Source organism: Asterias rubens, chromosome 21, assembly GCF_902459465.1.
Source record: "Asterias rubens chromosome 21, eAstRub1.3, whole genome shotgun sequence".
Lineage (NCBI taxonomy): Eukaryota > Metazoa > Echinodermata > Asteroidea > Forcipulatida > Asteriidae > Asterias > Asterias rubens.
In genome coordinates this window covers 1,203,992-1,222,328 of record NC_047082.1, presented here as the reverse complement: position 1 = coordinate 1,222,328, position 18,337 = coordinate 1,203,992, and the positions used below count along the sequence as shown (strand labels likewise).

Here is an 18,337-nt window from a genome sequence, read left to right as displayed (position 1 = left end):
AAGGGGGAAAGCACTGAGACACCCCCAATAAAAAAATAATAAAACAAATTAATAATAATAATAACAATAATTAAATAAAATTAAAAAAGAAAACAAAAAAGTTCCAGTATGCCTCAACCAAAGTTCTGTGCATAAGATAAGAACACTTAACACTGTTCTTTTCATTTTCGACACTTGTGTCTTTATAAAAATAAAGCCGGTTTGTTCTGTATTAATTCTTGAGCAGAGCTAAAAGTTATATTCGTGTAAAACTGGAGCACACATGAAGTTTTGGTAGAACTTTTAAATAAAACTTATCATGACTGCAATATTTGTATATAATAAACCAGTGTTTATATATCCTGAAACATTTGCAACTTTTTCGCCTTATTATTACAAAATTTGTTCTAAAAACAAAAGTTTCCCAGTCCTTTTTTTTTATATTCTCGAGTTAATTTATCTCAGAAAAGAAATGCACTGAATGGGACCTAGTGCATAAAAGTAAAAATAAAAACAAACTATTGACAAAAAATGGATATAATTGCATTTTCCATTGTTTTTCATTGCTTTTACATCAAAAAATATCAACCTGCGCATTACAGCCACATACGAGTTCACACTGCGCATGCAGTGACTCGAGACCACAGCGCGCATGCGCTGTAGCGCAAATTGACCTGTCACTTTTGCAGAAAACACAAAGTCGTCTGCTCGGAAAGTGTTGCAATGTGCTGAATAAAAGTCCTTCGTCTCGCAAATTTTACTTTGAATTTGTGCAGAACCAACTCCTGGACATCTTGAACTGAACTATAACAGTGTTACCATGCAACTGGAGCTGTGGACATGACATTTCAGCCATTTTGTGTCGTTTTAGCGGAAAATGACCAGTCACTTTTTTGGGAAAAGACGAAAGATGAAACTTGTTCGTCTGCTACGTACAACCATGTGTTGCGACATGGCGACAGTCTTTCGTCGCGCAAATTTTACTTCGGACTTGAAAGTAGAACCAACTACCGGTCTTTTGGAAATGAACTATAACATTGTCGCCGTGCACCTGGAACTGGGAGCATGACATTTCAGCCTTTTACGAAGTTCAAAATGTCCAAAAGTTATCCCGGTCAACTCGTCGTGTCTCCAGAAGTCAACACGCGAACGCCGTCTGTTTTATAGTCGGGTGTCTTATACATTTACAGGTGGGTGTGTCTTTTATTCAAAAAAACAGTGGACTGTTTGATTATGCTCAACACTGGAATTATTAACACAATTCATACTGGTTACTGGCTTTCCCAAGAGTAATTTAATACAAAACAGTTAAAAACGTAGCGTGGTAGGCCGTTATTTTTGTTAATTTGTGTAAAATGTTCACATGATTCGCCACCGTCCGTCATGGCCGTGGGCCTGTGTGTATATAAAAAGCACGTCAATTTCAAGCCCTGACAGAGAGGCAAAGCTTTACAAAAGACACAGTTTCAGGAGTAGAACATATTCTGCAGGGCTAAGTACTGCCTGCATACCAAAAACATACTGTTTGGTCACAATGGCTATCTTTTGTGTCAAATTTTTGGAATTCTACGTAACAAACATCAATCGAGTAAACTTTTCGGCGACCAAAAAAACATGTCAATTTCAAGCTCGACCGCACGACAAGACAATAGAGCGTTTACAAAAGACAACTTCAGAGCATAAATTTATACTGCAGTGCTACAGTTGTTGCCTGTATAGAACTATCCGCCTATCTATTGTGGCAAATTGTTGGAATTCTTCGTAACAAAAATCAATCAATTAGTTCGGAGATTTGTCAAAGAGGCGCACGGACTTTGTTTTGAAAGTCTCAAGAGAGGGCGCTGTAACGATTTATCAGCGTGGTTGTGCTTTGATAGTTTCGTCAGCGGTTGGGTCTAAGAAGTCTTTTCCGCTGAAATCCATCACGTTTTTGCATTCTAAGATGGCAGAGTTTGGCACCTGAAAAAAATAAAACAAAGTATGGTATTAAAAACGGATACAAAAACATGATTCTAGATATGTGCAGCAATTAATTTGTGTTTATCCAAGGACACTCTAAATAACTCGGGTCGAAATTAAATCCGGAATCCGGGTCCCTGCCCAGGGCCCTGACCAGTTTCTTGGTCAGGTTGACCTCAAAACTTTTCGAGTTATGGGGGGGGGGGGGGTACCAAGATTCTGCATCAGCTAACCCATTTCTTTGTCCTCTGATACCATATTTTTTAGAGATGCTAATCATACCTTTTAAATATCAAACTCCCCAAGTTTTTTTTAAAGGCTCATGATCGGTCGAGTCCATTTAAACCATCATTACCAAAATTAATAAATAAATAAAGTAATAATGTTAAAAAAATATTAGCTGTCCAATAAGTAACTACAAAGTCTGTAATGTTGTCCTTCTACTGTAATGCTTCATTACGGGTACACAAGTGATTGGTGTATCAACATGCAGTTAACTCCTACCTTATGCAATGGTGTATAGCATGGATGGTGATGTTTCTTAAAGGGGTTATTTCTGGCCAGATTGTAAGATAAAATGAAGACCCATCGACGTCGATCGGAGTCGTTTCGGTTGCTCTTATGCAAGACGTTTGCGTGAAAGAACAAGGCATCTCCTGGTTCTAACTCCACATATACAAGCTCCATTACCTTTAAGATAAACAGCAAACTCGGTTTCTTGTGATTTGGTGGGTTATTATTTTTGTCATTATTTTTTTTATGAGATCTGTCTTGTTGCATTCAAATTATTTGTTTCCATACAAATCGATATAAATGCCATGGATAAAAGTTCCCATCTTGAAGATGATCAATCTATGTTTGGTACCTTACCTTCTTTGCCTCTTCAACTCGTGCAAGATCCGCCCCAGTCTGTCCTGATATCGGTATATGTTCAATACGTCCAAGTTTATGGGAACCACGCAAAACCTGCCACATAAACCCGATAATTGGACATTATTGATCATCACCGTGTTTGTTCAGTGACTTTGAAGTTTCTCAATCGTAGGGTTTGTAAAAACAATTACCAACCTGCAAACATCCATTTTCCTTGTCAGTTTTATCCACGGCTATAAACACGGATCCCATATCTGGATAAAGGCATCCGTTTTTATACCAGTACCTGTAAAATAGAATGAAACAAAATTGGATGACGATGATGATGATTTTTTTTTTTTTAATCTCGGCTGCGTCTCACACCTACCCGTCAGACGGGTACGTGTCTAAGCTGTCACATCTTTCAAAATGAAAGAGAGGAGATAGCCAAAATCATTGATTTCATAAACGCCAACTTACCAGCGGAGGGGTGTATGTTTTTCATTGGGAACAATGTCTTGCTTCCCTAAATAAAACATACATTTTTACTCGTTATAGCCTAACAGGTACAAATTGTGTACATCTTAATTTAGTTTTCCAGCCATTTTCAAGATTCTGTCTGACATGTCAAAAAGGTGCATTTTATCATATTATATCATTACCCATAATCTTGATGCCATATGTGGGATCCTCCCGTCCTGGCCTCCTTCATCATTAACTTGGTGTGGTAATGATACACCTCCCCTCCCAACAACTATGCAAAGAACAGAAAAACGCACTAAGGGAAAACTAGATAATATCCGAATCTGGGGTTCATGGGTGGGACTCCCTTACTTGACACAATGGATGTACTTTTATTTCTTCAGCCCCAAACAGTATCTGTTATTATAGCCTGACTATTTGCTTTTTCGCCTGATTTATTGAGATATTTTCCCCAAAAGCAGTTGTTGTTGTGGTTTTTACAGTGGATAGGCCGCTGCATCTTTCATTTGGTTGAGCAATTTGGAAATGTACTGTTAATAGTAGGGATTCTAAGCTATAGTTTTATCAGATAGTCTGTCCATTCTACCTCCATGGTCTGTCAACTGTTTCAAAATATTTGTTGTGACCGTGAAAACTGTAATAGCGCCCTCATGAGACGGCTCGGAAAGTTGTTGAAATAATGTAAGAGGAACATAAAATGATTGATACCTCATTCAACGCTTCGTTAATCATTGATACGAAGAACTGTACTTTCTTCAGAATAATTACGCGTATAATTTCAAACCTTTTCCATGGTACCAGCCACCTTTTCACACCGTGCCAACATCCCAGTGACATCTGACCCCGGGTGATTCCATAGGCTCATCTTGCTACACCTTCCCTCCCCATCGGGCAGGTTGATAGCGTGTTCTCGTATCCCCTCGTCACGATCGATGGCAGTCCGTAATGCTGTCATCTCATCGGGGCTGATGAGGGATCTAAACATGGGCAAATATTTGTATGATTGGAACTTATAAGAGATGTTAAATTTGCATCGGGGATAAAGAATATTAATTTTGGTTTTTACCCATACACCGATTCATGTGTTAGCACTGTATACTCAGTACTTTCCCGAGTCCTGTGAAAAAAAAATCACAGGCATGTTACTCGGGTGGGATTTGAACCCACGACCCTTGCAATTCCAGAGCAGTGAAGTACGCAGTAGAACCCTTTATATTTCTAATACTTGCAGTAATCCTTATTTATACTTTATATTGATATTTAGTTCATTTCTCCGGTATAAATAACAAGTACAGTAATTAAAAGTACAGCACATTATTGGATTTTTTTTTAAGATACAGCAATGAACAACTAAAATGCATAACCCATCATTGATAGTTCAGTGTGTGCGCGTTGTCATTGTTTGACTTTAGCGATGATGGTTTATACAAAGGGGTCTTTATAAAAATTGTATTAAAATGTTTTCACTTCAATCAATAATAATTTGTATAGTTTTAACCTGACAATGAAGTAGCCTTCCTGCTCAAAAGCCCGATGCATCCCCTCCGTCATTTCAAACTCTCCACTGAAAGGAAAATCTGGGTAGAAAAGTGACAACTAAAAGTTTGCTTTTGAAACAATTTTATTGTTACCATACAGAGAAAAAAGAGTGTCAATGTATATTACTTAATGTTTAGAAATTAAAGAAAATTTTAAGAAATAATTTTTAGGCCTACTTTTTTTTAAGATGATAACAAAATAATCAAAATGTTTGAATCAGTTTTGTATGAAAAATAACAACCTACACTTTCTTATAGACTTGATTCAAGTCGGGTTTTGCGGAGTCGTCAGTGGAATTAGGTTTATGTATCGCACTTTAGGCGAAAGAGGGCGCGCATCAAAAAACTGAAAGATAGCGGCAAGTCTATTGTTGAGTGCTGTGGGTATTTTAAACGAATAAAATTAATATGTTTCTCATGTAAGAACCAAATCCTCAAACTTTTCAAAGAAATAGTTCACAACGTAAAGTAGCCGCGATTTATAAATGTACATCAATTCGGGCTACAAATTTAAGGTAACATTTTATAAATTCATTCGCCAGTTCGAGAAAAATAATTATAGGCCTTAGAGCTTTTATCAGGGTAAACAAACTCAAGTCACATGACCTGTGTTGCATCCACCCACTTTGCATGACCCGAACGAAAAGGGTGCACTGTTTACACTGAACCCATACAATTGCTTCGAACTATTAAGTTGGATTTTATACGTCTGGTACATCGCAGGGCTAGGCAAGTTTATTTCTTCAAAGTTTCCACCATGCCCTGCCATGGGTACATTGTACCAAAAACAAAATGTTTGTCTTTTGTCCGCCATGCAACTATCTTACAATGAAACAGACGGTGTTCAAACATAGTGGTTAAATTTGTTTTCATGCTGCATGAAAATTTGTGTTGATTTGAATCATAGAAAACTAAATCATTATAAACAAATTAATAGCACATCACATTACCTGTGATTTCCATTTTTGCAGTCCACTCTTAGTTTCTTTCTATGATTAAATCAAGCAGAAACTGTCAGCCGCACACATACACAATGACGTCCCAGGACCCAAATCCAGCGGAGAATGTCAATGTTTTTATCAGCTCTTTGATTTATTTAAATTTTTTGTTGTTTTTATAACCTTTGATCTCATCGAGGTTTCGTAATCGTCATTGTTGTTTACGAGAACCATTGGTAAATAGAGGGCGCTATTTATAAATCTTTCAAACGAAATACTGTGTTATTTATAACCCAGGCAACAGTTTGTACTTCAATGCGAAATAGTATACATTTTTCTATCTACAAGTAATATTACATAAAATGTGTATTATTATTCTGAGTTCAATCAATCATTTTTCTAATCAGAAGTGTTGTTGGACTTGTCCATGACGTACAGTTAACGTCAAATCAATATTCATTATTGTATACAGTAACAGTAGCAACACAAAAGAGCAAATCATGTTATTTTAATGGAAACGTGAAACTTGAGTAAATGGTACAATTTGGCCTTTATATCCATGCCTTTCCGTCATTTCCTCGCACGAAAACATCCACACTCATCTCTCACACTTACACGAATCATCAAACTATAACAACAAAAACCCTTGGTAATTACAATAATTGCTCAAGGAAGTCATATTTTCATTGCACTCACATTTTGTAAAACACACTTATATATTCTATATTCTTAAAATAAGGTAATTCAAGGAAATAATGTATATTAGATGACTTTGTATTTGAACGAAATTTCTATAACGTCGCAACGAAAATCAGAAGTGGGCAATGCGATTTGGAAAACAATAATTCTCAAATAAGCTTTGACATTAATTTAAGGCTATATTTTTGTTCAATTTGGTGATATCTGTCCTTCAATCGAAAAGTCCAAAGTCATTTCACTTGTTTTAACCAAGAAGGGGAATACACACCCATCATCCCGATGTATCACGGATCAACATTGTGTCCCCAATCCCAAAAGTCTATTACTTGTCTTGGCCCGTGTCATAAGGAAATCCGTCGTCCGCCGTAGATTCTGTCCCCCCGTAATGGAAAATAAAAACGGGCTGGAGGAGGGCGATTAAAAATAATCAGACAGAGTTTGTACATAGTTAATGGGGGGGGGGGGGGGTGGGGGGGACACCAGAATCTCCTGTCACACCGGATCACGGTTCCGTAGATTGTGTACCACGTGTCGCATTCATCTCGGTATGTACAGCGTTATCCCTAGATCTCTTACAGCAGCAACACATCATATCAATGAAGGCTCTCCGGAACTTATCATACTTGAATCCGTACACTACGGGATTGATGCCGGAATTCAGGACTCCGAGGATTAGGACGATCTGCTGTAAGACCACGGGTTGTGGGGCAGTCGGAACCAGACTGACAACAGTATAGATGTAGATAACTCTACATGGGAATATGAGCACGATGAAGACGATGGTGACCAGAACGAGAGTGTTTACCACCTTCTGATGAGCCCTGTGGAGTTCCTGTGGTGGTCCGTGGATTCCCTGTTCTTCTAGGTTCCTGGCGCTCCGTTTTAAGTTCCGAAGGATCACAATATACATGTATACCATGATCAATGCCGGAACGATGACGGCAATGACGGAACTGACAACCGGGAAGGTGATGATCCACGGCTCGTCTCGTGCATTAGACGCCATGCAATTGTTCTGGATGTACTTGACGATGAACCAGAGTCCGGCCGGAGCCTCCAGGAGGAACGGCACGGCCCAGGTCAGTAGGAGAAGAATAACGGTTTTCAAGGTCGAGAAGAAGGTGGGGTGTTTGAGGGGCTGGACTATTCCCACGAACCGCTCGAGGGTAACAAGGAGCAGGCACAGCGGTGAGCTATCCGTGAAGATTCGATGGAATAAAGAATACACCTGTACATCTAGGTAGCTATCAATATTAGCATCAGTGTAACACATCGGCAATACGGTTGAACTGAACTTCTCCCAGATTAGCCAGGGATTCAATATTGCACATAACGAGATGAGAAAATCAGCAATGGCCAAGTTCAGAATCAGATAGTTGGTGAGGGTGTGCAGTGTCTTACTATGCCAAATCGTTATACACACAAGGGCATTACCGACCAATCCCACTGAGCCGAGGAATACTTCTAGACCAATCAGAGGACTGCTTGGAATGGCTCTAGGGGGGAACACTGGTCTAAGAGTCAAGTTGGATTGATTCCCAAATCCTTCCTCCATTTTTAAGATGCTCGTGTAGTTTCAACTCTCAAGAGAAAGTTCTTACTGTAGGATTCTCAAGAACATGAAGCGTTGATTTTGTGGTTGTTGCGTGACTTTTTTGCAACATAGAGGGCGCTCTGTCACGATGAAAAGTTCTCTATGCTGGAGCCAGCGTGAAGAATATTTCTTGGCAACTGACACTTCAAGAAGATTTAAGTGTTTCGGAGATTGGTTGGCAGTTTTGATGTAGTTTCCTAGTGAGAAACTGTCCGTTGTTGATCGATCTGGTCTTATTAAATTATCCACACCATATCCAATGATAGTTTTTTCGTCCCTTGTCCTACGTTTCACTCAGGGCCACCTTCGAAGATTCAAGCCTGGGGTGGAAACTTTCTTGACGTTTTAAGGCTCCAATTCCTTGCAAATGACAAGACTTCTTCAAGCCCATCCTGTATGTAGATACAAACAAAACCATTTATGACTTGGATATTGAAAATTTACAAATACACAACTATTATTGAGCAATCTTTATAAACAGTTCGTAGTTTAAATAACCTACTACAATTAAACTTATTTTGTTTTAAATTGTGCAGATTTATGTGAGCTTCAACAAACGCTTCACTAAAACGCTTCACTTTACAAATTGCAAACAGTTTAGCCTTTAAATGCAGTGTTTCCTTCAATTCAACTTTGACGTTAGACAATTTAACCAACCATAATGAATGAACTTGCCTCTAAACTGTTAATAACTCACGCGGCAAACGGTTTAATAAGAAAGCGTATTCCACAGAAACGGTTGTTTGTAAGGTGTTGGTGGCAACGGTGAAGTGTCACTGGAACTCGGCTTCTTGACTTTAATGGAACGCGAGTCTCAATTGAAAAGGTATTGTCACTCTAGAGGATTCTTGATATTTATTGGTAAAAGTGGAAGGTTGTTCTGCCGGTGGGTCATTTGTCACTTGGAATACGAAGCAAGTGAAATAACCAAATAACTGTTTAAAAAACTAAAATTGAAACATAACGAAAAGGACCAAAACTTGATCAGAGAAGTGGAATTATATAATCTTCGCTGCGATGGTTAACGTGTTTGAAATTTTCTTTTAAAATAATATGATTTATCACCTGGTTTGGAAGAGCATAACTATTCAGATGTCTCATCAATTATAAAAATCAATTAATCAATCATAAAAATACGTTTCCATCATCGATCTATCAAACTTTGTCCATGCTTTTAATAATTGTCAACAATTGGAATTTTTTGAGCCAATTGTTGCTTAATCTAAACGAGAAACTAGAATTGGTCCCCACAGTCTGGTTTGTATTTTAACGATAGTCTTTGAAAACCTCAATTTAACCTTTTCAACGTTACTATAATACTGCTTATTACATATACCAATTATAGTAGACCTATTAAGAGTATACAATAAAGGGTCTATGTACTTTTTTTCTAACGCAATTAAAAAACAAAACACAATGTCCACAGATTTACATTAAATTACACGTCATTAAACTTACACAGAACGCTGCCTTTGAAATTTTACTTTCTGACAGAGGTGCTGTAGTTTTTGAGAAATGAGTAAAACAATGTCACGAAAATAATTGTGGAAAATAATTTTCCTCTCAGCTTTAGCATGTAAAAACGTATGCAGTTGTGTTATGTTATGGTGTGATTTTTACACTTGTTTTACTCACTTCTCAAAAACTACAGCCGTAAGTAATATTTGAAGGGAAGCTTTCTACTTCTATTATCTTTAAACCGTGTAAGTTTAACTGTTGACATTTTGAAAAAGTGCCAGAATCATTTAACAATAGTAATTACCTTCGGATAGATTGAAACGAGATACTAGAAGTATTTTTTTAATTTTTATATGCATGCCCAATCTGATTTTTGAAATTGGGAGGGGAAACGGCAACTCTCTTGTGCCGATTTGTTAATGCTAATTAAAATGCTGATTACGTTACCAATAAGTACCTAAATATAGGGTACACTTGTTTACTTGCCTTCGGATAGATTGGCCACTTTGTTTTGAAATTATATGGTTGGAAAGATATTTTAAAAATAGAATGTAATGATTAATACATTGAAATAGTGTGGTTCAGGTGTAATTTGATGACATGAGACGATAATTTTTTTGTGAAACCAAAATGTTTGACTCCAAAATGGGGAACCGTTAGTTCAGCTGGTTGTATTTCAAGAGGCAAATTCATGTATTTTCTGAAATCGCTACTCACAAATTACAAAACTCCGTGTGTTTTTGCACAAGAACAACACTCTTAAAAAATAAGTCCATACAACAGTATTTTGAGAGAGATTTGAAGGCAATGTTTCCCGTTAAAGCAGTGGACACTATTGGTAAATGTCAAAGACCAGTCTTCTCACTTGGTGTATCTCAACATATGCATAAAATAACAAACCTGTGAAAATCTGAGCTCGATTGGTTGTCGGAGTTGCGAGATAACTATGAAAGAAAAAACACCCTATAGTCACACGCAGTTGTGTACTTTCAGATGCTTGATTTCGATACCTCAAATTCTAAACTTGAGGTCTCGAAATCAATTTTGTGGAAAGTTACTTCTTTCTCGAAAACTACTCCACTTCCGAGGGAGTCGTTTCTCACAATGTTTTATACTACCAACCTCTCCCCATTACTCGTTACCAAGTAAGGTTTTATGCTAATAATTATTTTGAGTAAGTACCAATAGTGTCCACTGCCTTTAAGCGATTGGATTTACGAAGCGAATTTTGTAATTATGATGTGTATCTTGGAACATTGACTCGGTTAGTTTTACGTCTTACAAATTGTACATCTAACTGTTCTGTAAAACTTCGGGCAGTGTGGAGAAAACACCGTCCAAGAATTTTAAAGGATTTTTTTGCGCACGGATCATAATTCACGTGCCCTTTTGACTGTGGCAATCGATTTAATATTAAATGACTGGATATTCTGATATTGATATCTTCATAGATTTGTCGCAGTTGGTCTGTTTCAGATGGAAATGTTTCTCTGGCGATTGATTCATTTAGAATAATCTTTGATTACAGAGTCATGCGCCACAATGACCAGATTTTCACACTTCAAGTTTCTATGTTTGTATATTTTTTTTAAAAACAAACCTATGTCTTTTTGTGACGTGCTTTCAAAACGGTTAAATTATCCAAAGAAAAGTAAGGGAAGTTCCCGGCTGCAAAAGTATAGTAATTGAAAATAATTTGTTTTATGACAGAAATACCTTGGTGCGGTTTGTGTACTTTTAAAAATAGTTCTACTTAAAATATACAACAGAATAAATTGTATTTACTTACGTCAATACAGTTTATCAAACTCATTCAGAAACCTCGTTGTTAACAAATGGCTTACGATTTCTCATGACGCCTTGTCAGCAGCGGACTAGATCCTTGTTCCTTCAGTTGTCGAGAGAAATTGACTTTATAACCGAGCTTGCAAACGACTAACCAAACAAGCGCATGCGCGTGATATTAATTACGCAAGCACTGTTTTGCACCACTCCCTTTTATTAATTAGCAGAGTTGAACTGTGGAGACAAGTCTCCTCCGAGGCGTGAACGTAATGGACAGCCGCAACGAAACGACATAAACCAATGAATCAAATACTTTAGGAAAATATGATTATACGGGGGCCCGCATAATGGGTTTGTTTTACTGATAGCTTTTCAAACTACGATCATAGGTATTGTCATTAATAAGAATCTTGCCAATCCAAAACTCACGAATATCTTCAGAAAGGAACCAAGATAGTTATACAAGCTTACAATTGTTTGTATAAATTTACAGAATTTTCGGCTTTATACGCATTTCTGGTAGAGCAAATTGTCTACCTACAACAAATAGACAAATTATTTAGCTAATGCAAAATGCAAACTGCTAGCCAACCAAATTGTGCTAGTAAGTATTCTGAGAGTGAGAGTTCTGACGTAAAACCTATAGCGGATTCTTTCTCGAAGGCTAAACAAAATCCATACAATCAAAGACGATAAATAAATTGACAAGAAGATACAAATACAATATCAAACCAAGGGCTTATTTATTTATTTTCTTATTCCCACGTTTGTTAAGGTTGTAGCTTGTGCGTTGCCATGGCAATCACCGACCCTGCTCTTTGGACCGCACCCATGGCAGCGAGCGGATTTTAAAGAATGAAAAGCCCTGTTTATTAACGTTGTGTATGCATTCACACTAAAGTAATCAGTATAAATAGGCCTAAACTGCTTGATTTCGTAAGATTTTGACTACACCTCACGTGCCCCATTTATATTTATATTCTCTAGTGTGCACATTCGTTTTAATTTGACCACTCTACAAATTATAGTATAAATTAATTCAATATGGTACCTTTGAGATGCCCTCAATACCGCTTATACTATGGCCAGAGATACGGTTGGCGCTATAGCCCACCTTGTTGAGCTGTGTTAATGGCTCTCTTTTAACATCGGTATCAGCACAGTCGCCATAACAACAGTGATGAAACCGATGGTAAAAGAGAGCCACTAACAGCTCAACAAGGAGGGCTAGGTTGGCGCCTGCTTAACATGGCTGGATTCGGTGTTCTTGATAACAAAAAACGTCAATGTTGTTGTTGTTTTCTTGACTGTTTCTTGAAGTATTTCGGATTGGAATGACCGTTTTTTGTGTCGGCATCATTATCGGGAACATTATTCATGTCAGGACTCACAGAATTGGATGGCTCTTCCAAAGCCCCGTAGAGTCGTTGCTTAGTTTTGTCTTTGTTTCATTGAGTCTAAAAGCGAACATGATTTGAGGATACAATCTTGATCAAAGCAATATGAACATGTAATCAGACAGACTGAATCTATACTGAAATGTAAAGATGGGAATCAGTTGTTGCCGGGCGGGCAGAGAGACTTATTGTTTCCCAGCATCGATGCCATGTGGAATTGCGTTATACACGCACTGTATGGCTATTTAAATATATTTCGGTATTGATGCAGGACTATGCAACTAGCTGAATATTTCGTTTTCACCTGTCATGGCTCCCGGGGTTGGAGTTTTTAAAATGGTTTATTTGTGCGAATAAGCCATTCGGGCTTTTACCATACATTCATTACAGTATTAAGCCCTTCTATTCACAGAAGTTTGATTGAATCATTTCGAAATTTGGCAAGGGGGTATTTTTGGTACGTAATTGAAGTCATGGTGGGCAAGTAGGGAATCGGGCGTTAAAGAAACGTTTTAAATTAAGTATTCACTTTATGCAGATCTTTAGATGCGTATAATGTAATTCTCGCACTAAAGATTTGCATAAAGTGAATAATTATTCTCAAACGTTTACTTCACGCCCGATTTCTGCAAACGTACTTGCACACCATGACTTCAACTACCTACCCCAAATACCCGCTTCCCAAATTTCCACAAGGGTTATAAAATTGTTAAGAAAATAGTGCTGTTTCTGGATAAGAGACATCCATTACCGGGAGCCACGAAGCACAAAGTGGCTCTCTAAAGACTTGCCAAACACAAGTTGGTACTACAAGCACCTATACATTGATACCGCCCTCTGAACTAAAGGCAATGAATAATTAGACATGATTGCATGGTACACAAATGCACAGTTGTTTCGTAGTCAACTTGTCAAATTACTCAACTGAATTTGAAATCTTTTTGGTTTGAAAGCAGTAATAACCTAACTACTCTATTTAAAACTCTAAATAAGATATACAAAGGTTCAGTTGGCAATGTATTACTTAAAAGTGTAAACATGAAAAAATCATAAACAATCACATGGTGATGTTATCGTGACGTCATTTAACAATGTACAAGAACTTGCCAATATCCAGCAACCTTTAAAGCACCTATAAGGCAATGAATAATTATCTTCATAAATTATCCACAACCCATGTAATTTTTGTTCTGTGCCCTGTCGTATCTGCCAGCTTTTAAGGAATACTGGGCTAATTTTACCCTTCGGGACTGCACACTTTTCCAAGAACAATGAATAAAATGTACTTAGGCTATATACGTCTCGTTTGGTATTGTTTGTAGCTTAGCAATTTTTCGGCATTTGTAATTATACATGTACACGGAAAGCGTAATGAATTCCGACAATACTTCATTATACTTTTAAAAATCAGGAAATTTCTTGGCGTTTCAGGGTTCAAGTGTCTTTAGGTCACGCAAGACCAACATACAGCATATAATAGTTATCACAATATCCATGTCAAGGCTAATAACATTATGTAAAACGGCTTCGGTAGTGAAGTTCGAATACAATATTGCTGTACCGCCCTCTCGTGGTCGAAAAAGGTTTATACCCACTTTCTGCTCAGGCAATCGTCTTGTCCCCCCCAGCCCACCACAACTCTTGTAAAGGCTGATTTTGTTTAAACTACTGCTTCTTTACATTAAACTCACTTCAGCTGAACCCCCTCCCCCCCACCTCCCAGTTCCCGAAACTCTTGGTGAAATTTTAAGAGACAATGGGGTTGCACCGGTTTGTTTCTAGGTGTCTGGCCAGTTTGTAAAACTGTAGCGAGTGTAGTTTCCGTTAAGGAGCATTTCTCGTTAGCAAGCCCCTTTTCAGTGTTCTTGTTTTACCCTATTTTACGATAATCTGATGTGTGAATATAGAAACAATGGAATTGACTGCATGAAGATGAAAAAACCATGACAAACGACATTAAAATCACATTAAATTATCACATTTCCGACTTTTATATCTTAAATTGTCCAGATTTTAAGCGGGGCACCCAGGGGGCACGTTCATCAATGGGGGCACGTGCCCACTCCCCCCTTACACCCCATGCCCCTGCCCCATCATTGTTTACTCCCCCCCCCCCCCCCTCACTATCCAACTAAAAATAACTTGTCTACTACACAAACTCCATTCGGTTGAATGTATATAAAACATTTAATTTTTAATAAGTAGATTTTATCTTTAAAATTAATAAAGTTCATCATTACATAAAAGTGATTCGTCAGCCTCTGAAATTACCACAAAACATCAGGTCTGGCTGACGGAGAGTGCTTATAGCGAACCGTGCACTGAACAAATGAACATAATACCACAAGAAATAAATGTACTCCTTGTAATTTGTGCTGATAATTTGGCAAAAGAGAAAAAAAAAATGATGATTTCACCACTACATTCAACATTCACATACTTCAACAATCGTAACAAAAAAATCGGCTTGGAAATTTTTCTAATTGAACGTTTTTTCTTTAAGGAAAAATGTATGAAAAAAATGCAAATGTTTTCTCTGTTTTACGTTTTCAGTAGAACTATTCAGTACCATCCACCATACTGGTCATGTTCCCAGTATAAAACAGCAGTAATTTGTGCTCTAATACCCATTGTACAAAACGGGAACCAGTATATTTGCCCTTCTAGCATCGGTTTGGTTACATTTATTAAAATGGGAAAGAATCAAGATGGCACCACAAAAAGGTGTATTTGGAAGTAAACATTGCAAGTTATATTATAGTTGTGAACGTTTTAACCAATCGTGCACTCTCCCGAAAGAGCGCACTGCACAGTTTCACACCGGGGCCCAATTTTATGGAGCAGCTTAGGCAGAGAATATTGCCTAGAAATTTTCTACCGAGCAGAAATGAGTAAGACAACAGTCATAAATTTTATTTTGACATGTGTCCAGTTTCATAAAGTACTGCTTAATCAATTTCTTTGGTAAGCACAACGTGCGTGGGGCACCAGTCGCACCAATGTAAACTTTATCGAATGTATTTTGGTCACCTATTTTTTATAAGCAATATTTTCCTGTGCTTAGCAGATTTTTTGTGTGAACAGGCTTAATGAAGTTGAGCCCAAAGTAAACTTATTCTGGTAAAGCATAATGCTAACCTAATTGTTTTGCCTAAGCAGCTCTTTAAAAAAGCGGGCCCTGGTGGTGGTCTGGCTTCCAAAATGCCACACTCAAATTTAAATATTAGTTAAATATATGTTCAATCTTAACAGCGTTCACTGACCTGTTATAGGAAAATAACTTGATCCTTGTGTTTCGAGAATTATTGCTGCATGTCTTATACACCCTTATTCATATCAATTCTTAAATATTGTCAAAATTCTTAAATGGAGGTTTTCTTCCACAAAGCTTGTCATGTCATAATGACGTCATAAAATTGGAGGGTTGGCCTTACGGTTAGCCGAACTAGTCCGGTAGTAAAGCCACTCTTCAACCATTTGGTTACGAGTCTTATAATCAACAGCAGGGATAAATTCCGGTGGTTCATCTACAACTATAACAACTGGTTCTTTAGGTTCTTCCGGTTCTAATGTTGTTTCTGGTTCGACAGGTTCTGGAACTTGTTCAGGTTCCTGTGGAGGTTCAACTTGTGGTTCTGCATCAACGGTTGACTTTTTCTTGGTTCCCTTTTTGGAGCCCTTTCCCCGGGTTCGTTTGCCCTTTGGACTGCTCGATCGTGACTTCTTGTCCCCGCGAGTTGGTGAGGAGGAACGGGACTCCGAACCCGCTGAGCCTGGAAACGATTTCTTGGGAGAAATTTTCTTGGGGGAGACGGGCTTAGATGACTTGAATGTCTTTGAACTAACTAAGTTCTTGCGGAACGTTACTCGTTTTGTCTTACCGGTTCCGCTGCTGTTTTCGCTCTGTTCGGCACTGGACTGCCGCCTACCGTCAGATTTGAGTATTGGCTGGGGCGTATTCCTACCTGATCCCTGGTTGCTTTCATCTCGCGACGGGGAAACGGAAGCTCTCTTCTTCGCTGATTTTTTAGAGGAGCTCTTTCCTTTCTTCGAGTTTTTATCCTTTTTTGAACGTCCACCTTTCTTTGAGGATCTCTTTTTGCTGCTTTTACTACTGCTTGAAATAACAGAAAGTGTATCATCTGCAATGCATTGGTTTGCAATACTTGCAGCCATAAGAGCCTCTTTTTCCTCTTTCTCCTTTGCGATTCTATCCAGTTCTTCCTGCTTCTTTCTTAATTCAGCTTCCTCTTTGGCTTTTCTCACAACGTATTCCTTTTTCATGTCTTCCAAAATGATCATCATCTCTGCCTTCTCTCGCTCTTTCCTTTCGTTCATTTCCTCTTCGATAATTTTCTCTTCCACTTTTCCCTTCCAGTACTTCTCTCTTTCGCTCTCCCTCAAACTGTCAGTAAATTCAGATTTGAGAGAGAAGTCATTCAGGTTATTATTTGATGCTGTTTTAACCCTGTGTATATATTTGTAAATGCACGGTTTGGGAGGTTCCAGCGGCCCTCTGGCTTTGGCAATGGCGACTTGGTCTAGTGAGCCGTTGTTGATGTACGAGTCAAACGACCGGCTACCTTTAACCAAAGGTGAGGTACATCTGGTCGGTCGAAGTCTGATCGTGGTTCGGCTAGTATCCATCAGTGGCGAATTAGTTCCCGTTGAACCTTGGCTACTGGCCGGCCTGGAGCTACCGGGTGATCCGCTACCTGGCATCGGCGTCATGCCCCGGGTGGCGACCGGTGACTGTTGACCCCCATCCTCGGCGCCTTGAACGGCCTGGTCGAAGAGGCATTTCCCGAGGACCGTTTGGAACTGCGAGTTGATATCCTTGGTCTGAGGGATGACATGTAGTGACTCTGCGGAGAAGCTTCGGACTGGTCGACCGGGTCTGGAGGCCGGGTCTCGCTCCCCGTAGACCCACGATTGAACCCTCCTGCCCGGGGATGCCGAGGATGGGGTGCTCAATGTGTTCAGCCCCGCTGTGGATGATGATACAGCACGCAAATGGCTCTTCCTTTGTGCGAACATCGCTTGCAACTGCGACGATCCCCTACAACACCCCCATTCAATCGCTCACTGCTTTTCAGTCTGAAATCGGGTGTCGTAGCCAATATCATACGAAGGTCGACTTAACACAGCATTCCAACAACACCATGCTCACTTTACATTGATTCAATGTACAAAAAGTTGATCCATTACCAGATCGCTTTCAAATTGCCTCTCACACTCCGGTAATTAACACTCCAAGCTTTTCCCGTTGCAAATACACAGAGAGCGATACTGACAAATTAAAGCCTAACCTTTGCTTTTCGGCTTTTTCACCACTCCCCCAACTCCATGATGTGTACACTTCCTTGTGTAATGTTTATCGAAGCACAAAGCTTGTCATTGCCCCACCGTTGTCTACCGAAAACAAGCTATTGAATTAGGAGAATAAAAGTATTCGTGTTCAGACGAGTGTCAACCGAACGAAACTGTTCCTCAGAGATTTGGACAGGCAACACGAAACGTCAACATGCGGAGTCAACAGACGGCCTTTCAAATACTTATCGATGCAAAACGTACATTTTTCCTGCCCGAGTTGGTTTGTGTGTTAACAGACCCTTCAGCGACCATATGGCGAGGTGGTGTTGCTAGGAGAACATC

The 18,337-nt window shown here is 38.8% G+C and overlaps 3 protein-coding genes across 3 annotated transcripts; all 3 read right to left on the bottom strand.

Moving 5' to 3' along the window:
- Positions 1–1,833: 1,833 nt before the first annotated feature.
- Positions 1,834–5,774, bottom strand: LOC117304739 (L-proline trans-4-hydroxylase-like). Its single transcript, XM_033789340.1, has 8 exons — positions 5,762–5,774; positions 4,772–4,850; positions 4,058–4,250; positions 3,453–3,544; positions 3,007–3,097; positions 2,809–2,904; positions 2,443–2,628; positions 1,834–1,938 (listed from the first exon to the last, which is right to left on the bottom strand). Exons 1-8 carry the CDS (start codon positions 5,772–5,774, stop codon positions 1,834–1,836), a joined length of 855 nt encoding a protein of 284 aa, XP_033645231.1.
- Positions 5,775–6,950: 1,176 nt separating this feature from the next.
- On the bottom strand, positions 6,951–8,003 carry LOC117304736 (adenosine receptor A1-like). Its single transcript, XM_033789339.1, has one exon. The coding sequence runs from the start codon at positions 8,001–8,003 to the stop codon at positions 6,951–6,953; it is 1,053 nt and encodes a 350-aa protein (XP_033645230.1).
- Positions 8,004–14,919: 6,916 nt separating this feature from the next.
- LOC117304559 (uncharacterized protein DDB_G0284459-like) lies at positions 14,920–18,337 on the bottom strand. The gene has a single exon (XM_033789085.1). It carries the CDS (start codon positions 17,717–17,719, stop codon positions 16,091–16,093), a length of 1,629 nt encoding a protein of 542 aa, XP_033644976.1. The 5' UTR covers positions 17,720–18,337; the 3' UTR covers positions 14,920–16,090.